Source organism: Papaver somniferum, chromosome 6, assembly GCF_003573695.1.
Source record: "Papaver somniferum cultivar HN1 chromosome 6, ASM357369v1, whole genome shotgun sequence".
NCBI classification, from domain to species: Eukaryota; Viridiplantae; Streptophyta; class Magnoliopsida; order Ranunculales; family Papaveraceae; genus Papaver; species Papaver somniferum.
In genome coordinates, this window is record NC_039363.1 from 123,499,781 (window position 1) to 123,509,760 (window position 9,980).

The 9,980-nt window shown below is 37.2% G+C and overlaps 1 protein-coding gene across 2 annotated transcripts; it reads left to right on the forward strand.

Annotated features, from left to right (window-relative positions):
• The first annotated feature begins 648 nt into the window (after nt 1-648).
• LOC113289135 (kinesin-like protein KIN-4A) lies at nt 649-9,093 on the forward strand. 2 transcript variants are annotated; one of them, XM_026538315.1, is made up of 23 exons: nt 649-1,001; nt 1,485-1,631; nt 1,762-1,911; nt 2,263-2,465; nt 2,761-2,930; nt 3,015-3,139; nt 3,636-3,672; nt 3,778-3,869; nt 4,003-4,116; nt 4,234-4,347; nt 4,449-4,542; nt 4,759-4,874; nt 4,986-5,057; nt 5,164-5,244; nt 5,712-5,783; nt 6,483-6,576; nt 6,651-6,682; nt 6,775-6,851; nt 6,950-7,045; nt 7,168-7,389; nt 7,475-7,634; nt 7,876-8,028; nt 8,112-9,093. In XM_026538315.1, exons 1-23 carry the CDS (start codon nt 885-887, stop codon nt 8,370-8,372), a joined length of 2,799 nt encoding a protein of 932 aa, XP_026394100.1. In that variant the 5' UTR covers nt 649-884; the 3' UTR covers nt 8,373-9,093. The 2 variants fall into 2 exon arrangements, with proteins under 2 accessions (XP_026394100.1, XP_026394101.1); XM_026538316.1 differs by having other exon boundaries at nt 650-1,001; nt 6,778-6,851.
• The last annotated feature ends 887 nt before the right edge of the window (nt 9,094-9,980 follow it).

Sequence of the window (9,980 nt, forward strand, 5' to 3'; positions counted from 1 at the left end):
CCATTTTGATGGAATTCAATTCATTGTCTCCAATCCATGTCTTTACGGAAGCTAACGCTGCTTTATGTTCTACCCCTCTCTGTAATTATCATTAAATTTTGCTCACTCAAAAAGTAATTTCAGGTTATAGATGTTACTCCATACAATCCTACGTCATAGAATAAAGTTAACTATTGAACAATTTTATCACCATTATTATTAAAACGATATTTACATACTCAAAAACTTGAGCTAACTTTTTTTTTTTATCAATAATTTGACGCTGATGAATTTCAAATTCTAGTTATCAATACCGTCATCCAATAATTTCTCAATAACCAGAGCAGCTGCCATGACCATTGCATCTCTTCAAGTGTATTGGGTAAATGGAAAAGAAAAATCTAGCAGAAAAAAAGGAAAAAAAAAATAAAAGAGAGGAAAGGAAAGGGTAAAATAGGTAAACTGTGTCAAACCAAGCCAGGTATTTTTCACAAGTACATAACATTATTTAAATCATGACCAACAGTCACAAGGGTAGGGGCATGAGCAGTAGCAGATAAGACAGTGCCACTGATATCTCCAGCAGAAAATTGAGTTAAAGAAAATGACACATGCTACACTAAACTAAACTAATCATCCTTGTCTCATCTCTTCTCTCTTTAGTTACTTTACCTAATCTAATTTCTTTTCTTTTTCCAGCCGTTATTTTTTAAGCACCTCCACACACACTCTCTCCATTATTCATTCTCCCTATCTATATTCTTCTTCCTTCCCAGAAATCTCTCCCAATGTTTATTTTCAGACAACAATGACTCTATTCTCATAAACCAATCAATACCTCTCTCCATTTCTTCTCCTTTTCTCTCTCTATTTAATCTCCTGGCATTGGTAGTAGTGTGTGTAATATGGAAGGCCCTGAAGATTGTTCAGTGAAAGTTGCTGTTCATATTAGACCATTAATAGGTGATGAATGTTCTCAAGGTTGTCAAGATTGTGTTGCTGTTGTTCCTGGAAAACCTCAGGTAGTACTGTGATTGTTTGTTTGTGATTTCACATTTGTATTTTCACTCCAAAAATGTGAAAGAAAAAAAAATGTTTCAATATGTTCGGTTAGAATTAATAATTTGATAAGTTTGTTAAGTTAATTAAGAGATCTGGATTACAGGCTCTGTGTAAGATATCCAGATCACATTGGAAATGATGTCAGGAAATTTTATTGGGAAGTGGTTTATATTTATAAAATGAAATTTTTTTGATTGGAAATTATTGGCATTTCATCTGTTTGTGGTTTGGTTGAATAGAGTTTAGGATTTATAAGCTCATTTTTACTTGGGTGATAGGTGAATAACCAATGTTGACTGTGAAATGAATATCTTTTTGATTGGAAATTATTGGCATTTTATCTGTTTGTGGTTCGGTTTAATAGACTTTAGAATTAATTAAGCTTTTTTTTTTTTACTTGCGTGATCGGTGAATAATCGGTGTTGACTGTGAATATGATTCAGGTACAAGTCAGTTCACATTCTTTCACATTCGATCATGTGTATGGCAATAAAGGTTCACCATCGACAGTTATGTTTGAAGAATGTGTTGCTCCACTTGTAGATGGTTTGTTTCAAGGATATAATGCAACAGTTCTTGCATATGGCCAGGTAAGAAGATCCAAAATTTCACCCGAATTCAAACAAAAGTGTGTGTGAACAACTGATATTTCAGTGTTTCGGTTTTCCAATTTGACATTTCAATTTCGGTTTCCTAATTCGACATTTCAATTTTATGCAGACAGGGTCTGGGAAGACATACACAATGGGTACTGGCTTCAAAGATGGTTCTGATACTGGATTGATTCCTCAAGTTATGAACGCACTCTTTGGCAAGATCGAAACGTCGAAGCATGAAATTGAGTTTCAGTTACATGTTTCCTTCATTGAGGTTTCTATCCTCCTTTTTCTTTACTAGTAACTGTGAGCTCATATGCTGAATCTATTAGCCATTCTAGTTGGAGAGTCAATTGAAGCTATTACCAATTCAAAGATTGGTTAATGGAGCCATTATTTGTAACTGGAATGACTACTGTTGCTCATTTCTTGCCTTGCGTGAAACATAATTTCTATTGGCATTTTAATTAGAGCCTGGCTTGAAATATTGGTCAAGTGGTTATTAGATCATGTTGTACAAGATTCTTGTGGTTGCGACCTCTCGTGCCAAGTTTTCTATTCAACTAATTTCTTTCTTGCTCTCTTAATCTACCACATTAAGTAATTAACTTGTTTTAATGTGAAGATTTTGAAAGAAGAAGTGAGAGATTTGCTGGACAACAGTCCTGTAAAACAACTGATACAAATTCGGGAGACATCTACTGGAGTTATAACTTTAGCGGGATCAACTGAAGTTGGAGTTCATACACTAAAAGAAATGGCTGCGTGCCTGGAACAAGGATCATTAAACCGGGCAACAGGGAGCACAAACATGAACAACCAATCCAGGTTATTTGCTCTTAGTTTGTTCTTGTCTTTCTTCTTCACAGCAAAAGATTGAAGATCAATCAAATGACAGCAATTTGCTAACTGAAAGACCTTAGTCTTTGGAGTAACTTCGTGAACAACTTTCTCAACTTTTGGTATTCTTTTCTTCATCAGTTCCAAAGCTGAGAAATAAATAACCTATCTTATTTTAACTTGCCGGACTGAAGATAACTCTTGCTCTTGTTGATTTCTTTACCCACTGGATACTTCTTGACTGTAACGACGTTCCACCTTTTCTTTAACTTGTTCATGATAGTCGATCACATGCCATCTTCACAATCACATTGGAACAGATGCGTAGGCCGGATAGCAGCGCGAAAGAATACATGAATGGAGAATTTTTATGTGCGAAGCTCCATCTGGTAGATCTTGCTGGATCAGAACGAGCTAAAAGGACAGGTTCAGATGGTGTTCGTTTCAAGGAAGGTAGTGTATTACTTAAACTGTTCACAAGTGTTACTAGGACATAACAACGATCTAATGGAATTTCTTTTTTGATTTGTTAAATAGGAGTTCACATTAACAGGGGACTTCTTGCACTTGGTAACGTGATCAGTGCCCTTGGGGACGAAAAGAAGCGGAAAGATGGTGCACATGTTCCTTATCGGGACAGCAAGCTAACTCGGCTTTTGCAGGTTCGGTTTAGTTTAAACTATTAAGATTATCAATCTGCATATGCTATAGTCTGTTACTATGTGTTACTGTAATCTCATCCCAATTTCTTGCTCTGATTGGTATGTCAATATACTGTAATGCCATATGCATAAACAATACTGGTTATATCTACTAACAAAAATTTTGTACCAATAACTGAAAGGAGATTCACCTGCACATAGGATTTGAAGGTAGAATATCTGGTATGCCAAGTCGTGAAATTAGATTTGTCTCAGATGAGTGTGGCATTTAGTCTGTTTAGTAAAATATAAATATTTTGTCGGACAAGTTTAAATTTCAAGATTGTTCTGAAAATGTGAAAAGGATGGACAATACTTTTTCGAACAGACTATCTAAGTACACTTATGAATGCTTGTCAGACAAGTTTAAAATTTCAAGATTGTTCTGTGAATGTGAAAAGGATGCATAATACTTTCTCAAATAGACTATCTAAGTACACTCATCAATGCTTGGCAGGATTCACTTGGTGGAAACAGCAGAACCGTTATGATAGGTTGGAATCTTTTGCTTAAAAATGTTTTATTTTTTTAAATGCTTTTTGGTTGCTCTATCTCTTTTATGCTCACTGTATGTTCTTCCTTAATTTCTTTCTCTTCAGCTTGCATCAGTCCAGCTGACATTAATGTGGAGGAAACTCTTAACACCCTGAAATACGCCAATCGTGCTCGCAATATCAAGAATAAACCCATTGTAAGAATTTACTGCTACTTGGTTCGGTTTTAACTAATCCTCATATATTCATTGTGTGTTATAAAATTTGTTTCAAATTCTGACCCTCATGGAGGTAGGCAACTTTACTACCATCTCATATCATGTTGCACAGGTAAACAGAGATTCAATATCTAATGAAATGCATAAGATGCGTCAACAGCTAGAGTACCTGCAAGCAGAACTGCTCTATGCTCGAAAAGGAGGTCCTTCATTAAATGAAATGCAGGTATTTGATTTCGATATATCTGTTTCTGTTATATGCAATTCAAACTTGATTCAAGAAGCAACCCCTAGTAATGATATGGTAACATTTCTTATTCTTTCAATGCTTATGGTTAAGTAGGATCTCAAGGAACGAATCACTTGTCTTGAGGCTACTAATGAGGATCTCTCCAGGGAACTCCATGAACACCGAAAAACATGTAGTGCTGTGGAGAAAAGTGAAAACAAATCCGAGGTATGCCAATGAGACTCTTCTACTTGCCCATTTGAGCTATAAGTTGCTTACCAGCTGGTTTTAGTTTGTATGTGAATGCTAAGTATCTCCTTCTACCTCAGGGAGGCGTTAACTATCCTACGAAAAGTGAAGGGCTAAAAAGGGGCTTGCAAAAGATGGATTCCTTTGATTATCAAATGGGTGATACCCTGACATGTATGCCACTTCTCTTGGTTTATAATTGGCTAAAACCAAATAATTTCATCAGGTTGAGGAAGCTATAACTATGTGCTCTGTGGCATCATATGAGGGTCACCATATATTTGCTTTCTTTTGTTGCCTTAACTTTACCGGTTTCTGTTGAAAGTTTCTTCAAGGGTGAATATATGTTTATTTATTAATTTCTGAGGATGCAATGACCACATTTATTAGGTACGAATTCAAAAGAAGCTGATGAGGAGGTTGCAAAAGAATTAGAGCATTCACTTCTTCACAAAGCTATGGAGAAAGAGTTAAATGAGCTAAACAAACTTTTGGAGCAGAAAGAGGTATGCTTTGCTGTATTTCTCAAATATTATGCATAAGTTCTTGTTTATATGATTTCATAATTGGAGAGAATACTTCCATGATATCAAATGTTATGCTTTTGCATTGTGCAGTCAGAGACAGTGGCGGAGCCAGCTAGAAGCATGGGTGTGCAGGAAGAAATACAATCTATTAAAGCTCAGAAGGTTTGTGTTACATTGTCCGTCAGCTATCTTTTCATTGTCATGAGCATTTTTAGCGTCATTATGTAAGTTAGAAAGCATGTTCAACTAATAGTTTCATTAACTGCAGGTCCAACTGCAACACAAGATAAAACAAGAGGCAGAACAATTTCAACAGTGGAAAGCTGCTCGAGAGAAGGAACTCGTACAGGTTTTCCTTCACATAATTTCTTTAATTTTATATTACATGCATTCAGGAGAATTTTGGTGCACCAAGGGGACTCCATGATGCATATCTTTCTTGACACATGGATCCATGTGTGTTACTGGGGTGACTATGAGCACCATGTATAACGATAGATGTTGACATTAGTTCTCCAAGCAGATCAACTGGGATACAGCTTAGCCTATGTGCTATTAAAAAACCCTTTCTGGTTTATCCCATGAACTCATTTTGTGTTTTTCTTCATCCTATTGTTCAGAGTTTATTTTCGAGCATTAATTATGTTTGAAGATATATTATTCAACAATCTAGTTTTTCTATGATACTATGTTTATTTGGTGAATTTATAGCTGCTCGTTTGTTCTTCATATCTTTCTACATTACTGAGTTTTTCCAGATTTTTTGATGTCGTTTATTTCCTTACATCTAGTGTTTAATTGCATTTACTTCCACAGTTGCGGAAGGAGGGAAGGAGAAACGAGAATGAGCGACATAAACTGCAAGCTCTGAATCAGCGCCAGAAGATGGTAATGTTTTTTTCTTTCTTTTCTGTTGTAAGTGTATTTCATTCTTCAGATTATTACTGCTAAGCAAATTCGAAAAAATGAAATGCTTATTTTAAAGGGCAGACATGGTAAAGGCAATTAGGCTGCTTCTATCCCTGATCAATGTTAATGACTGTACCAATTTGTCGCAAGTACTTTTTTTGTTTTTGTTTTGATGAAGTAAAGAGAATCAACATGCCTGCCATTTCCAAAGACTTCTTCACAGCAAAAGTGTATACAATAGATGATTAAGCTCGTACGTTCAATCAATATGGACAACACACTAATTTCTAGGGAAAACTAATATAAACATGTACGATCTCATTTTGGTTGACACATGCAGATAGTTGTCAGATCCTCCTGTGTTTAAGATTAGCTAGCTCCGTGTCATTGCGATTGGTCACGACTCTTTGCTTTCTTTAGTAGAACCTGGTTTTGTATGAATTGGTCATGGGAAGATGGTATTCCATCTAATTCTTCCGTACTATAATCTCCAAGTAGTTATATGTAGGTATGACATTACTTGGCAAAAACAATCTAGGTATGGCATTTCAATGCACCTTACCAGAAACCCAATCATAGGTCCAGTAAGTCAGGATGCTTCCGTTTCGTATATTCAATAGCTAATATGATTTTGAAAGTAAAAATGGCGGATCATGAGGTGAAAATTTCGCCTTGCAGGTACTCCAGAGAAAGATGGAAGAAGCCGCAATTGCTACCAAGAGGCTAAAAGGGCTGCTAGAAGCTCGCACACCTTCAATGCGTGACACCACTGGTACATCCATTTCTTTGCGCTATATTTATTTTCTCTAGTATATCTGGTTGTCTGATCTATTGTAATTTTTCCAGTCTCTGCCAATGGAAATGCACCATTCAGTCAGGTACTTTTATTTGTTCTTCTTAAACTTTCACATCTTTATCTGCTTATACCTTCAGAACCATGTAAATTTAAGACAATGAAAATTCTCGACAGCAGTGGCTTAATCATGAATTAGAAGTAACGGTGAATGTGCATGAAGTTCGTGTTGAATACGAGAGACAAAGCCAAGTGTATGTATCAGATCAAATCTGCTTTCGTACTTTTTGAAATAAAACGGGAGTTCCATGCTATTTGTTCTCTCTGAATGATATTATAATTTGGTTCTCAGCCGAGCTACATTTGCTGAAGAGTTAGCCATATTAAAAGAAGTGGATGACTTGGCCTCAAGGGGGCTTAGTCCCCCTCATGGAAAGAGATATTCTAGGTATTTATGTGATTCAATTCATTTTGCTGCAGTTGTTCGTAAAACTTCGAGAGGAGAACAATGTCTTTCTTAGTTGTACAGTGGTTGCGCATCATCTCAAGTAGGTTCTTTCTTGTTTCCAGATTAGCCTCTATCTCACCAAATGCAAGAACGGCAAGAATTGAATCTCTTGAAAATATGCTGAGCTTATCTTCAAATACCCTTGTTGCGATGGCAGCACAACTTTCAGCGGCTGAAGAGCGTGATCGTGTCTTAAACAGCCGTGGACGTTGGAATCAGATACGTACAATGGCAGATGCAAAGAATTTATTACAACACATGTTTAATGCCGCTGCAGATGCAAGGTGCTGTTCGTAACATGGATGTAGCAGTTCCTCACTAATTATGTGCAATTCAAATCTTGAGACCAACGTTCTGTTTTTTCGTCAGGTGCCTGTTGTGGGAGAAGGAAGATGATATCAAAGAGATGAAAGAGCAATTGAATGAGCTCGTTGGTCTACTGGGACAGAGTGAAGCACGACGAAAAGCAACCGAGAAGCAGCAGAAACTGAGAGAACAAACTGTTGCCATTGCCTGCGCATCATCTCCTGTGAGATTATCTTTTTACTATGTGATCTGCTTTATTTTACATTCTAAAAGACTAGCAACAAAAGTTTAGGTCAAATCCAGCCACGATCATTAATTTAGACTTTTAGAGTGTTAAGATATGACCCACAATATTATACATTGTGGATCAACTCTGGATTTCGAGTTCCTTTTGTACGGTAGCTTGGGTTATGGTATTCTCAGGCTTAATTGTTATCCTAACATGTTAGATCTGCAATAAACAGAGCTTAAATGGTAATGTAAAGAACTTTGCCGACGGCATGAGTTGTCAGTTTGCTCCTTCGTCACTGCCTGCACAGAGGCAGCTCAACTCTACAGAAGGCACTGCCGATGGCACACTGACACAATCAGGAGCCTTATTGGATCATCAACGGAAGGTTAATTTCCTGACCTCGTGTTGTATTTGGTTGTTGATAATTTCCTGATAAATCAAGTGAGAAATAGGATTGTTGTGGTGCAGATGATGCAAGCAGGACCTTCATCAACAGGGAAGAAGCCATCCCTAGCAGGACAATCTGGAAGATGGAAGAGAAGTCACCATCAATGGCTAGTACAGTTCAAATGGAAGTGGCAGAAGCCATGGAGACTCTCAGAGTGGATCAGGCACAGTGATGAGACTATCGTTTTCGGTCAGCATAGGCCCTGGCAAAATATATCTAGTACAGGCCAAATGGAAGTGATAGAAGCCATAGATACTCCCAGAATGGTTCAGGAACAGTGATGAGAGGATCCTTGTTGGTCGGCAGAGGCCTGACAAAAATTATTTGATATTGTCTAGAAATTTTTGCCTGCTGCTTTTTCAACTCTAACACCCACAGTTGTCCCAATGCACCCGAAAGCGGGATATTAGTGTATGCAAGCTGTCTATATGTTGGAACCTTGGCATAATTATTTTAACCTCAACTTTGATAGCCCCATTTAGATCGCATTATTAACCCTACTTAGTTAAATTTACGTCAGACTTTTTTAAGGTAGGAAGTGATCTTCCATGCGTGCATGAATGATAGCGTTTACAATGTGTGCAGTCCTGTTAAAAAGTGGGATGCCATATGTTTTTCCGTGGTGCTAGTTGTGATAGTGGAAGTAGTGTTGGTTAGAGCTTGTAATCTTGGTTTTGGGGGATTCAAGCATGTTGTATAGTAGTACCATTGTTGGCTGTTAGTTCATCAAGAATTGGTCTGTGCGCATCAGTCAACGGTGAGTATTGGTGGAAACATTTTCCATTTGTTATTCCTCCTTCAATATTACTTCGTCCAGCGGTGACATGGACTGTTATTATAAAGGGTCCTCTGTAATTTTGTAATATTGTCTCCTGTTTTTGTTACTTTGTTTCCTTTGTGTGTGTCATTACTTAAAGTTTTGTAAAAATACAGTTTTTATTATGTCGAAACGATCTGAACGTTGATCAATTTCATAACTTTACAGAACCCAAGTTGGGGTATTTTACTGCATCTTCTGGAAGTGTTATCTAAGGAGAGACCATCAATTAAGCTTCATTGCATGTTATTAGTAATAGCTGGTCCTGAAAAACCCATTTTTCTTGCAACACTCTCTCGAAATCTCTGGGTGCAACTGTTCAAGTCAGGTCATTACCCTGTAAGAGATACAAAACCGAACCCCACAAGATTTCGTCCATTCTTCTTCCTACAGAAATGCTAGCAGGCGGCTACTCTTCTCATTTTATTTTCTAAGTAAAATTGCACGTGCATTGTGCGCCTAAGTTGGAATGATAGGTCAAAAGGGTTGGGGACTCTTAGCACAGTCCAAATTGACGGGAGAAGATTTTTTTTTTTTTTGGTTGTTTCATACTCTACTAATTTATGTTTCTCTCCAGCTTGACGTACTTTAAAAAGAGAAATGTTTCATTTCTTTAACGCAGATTAAATTTAATTTAAGTTTAGATTTCTTTTCGGTTGTCCCTTTTACGAGTTTAACAAATTGCTAATCCTACCAACAAGCCTATTGTAGACACATAATGGAAGAATGATAGTTAGCTCACTTGGTTAATACTACTTGCTGGTGGCAACCAAATAACACAACAAGAAGCAAATATTACGAAACTGTAAACACAACTCGATACAAAACTGTAAACACAACTCGAAGAAGAGATCAAGAAGTTGAATGCAGTAGAAGAACTGAAGAAGAGATGGTGGTACCTTTCATTGTTATTGTTCAGCAACCTCTACTTAACTTGCTCAATCTATGTCCACTTGCATTGCCATTCAGTTTCTATCTTCCATCCTCTCGCCAGTTAACGAGGATGTGCAACACCATTTCCAATGGTTCGTTGCTATTACGGTTTCGAGCACGTCAAATTCTCGCTCAGACC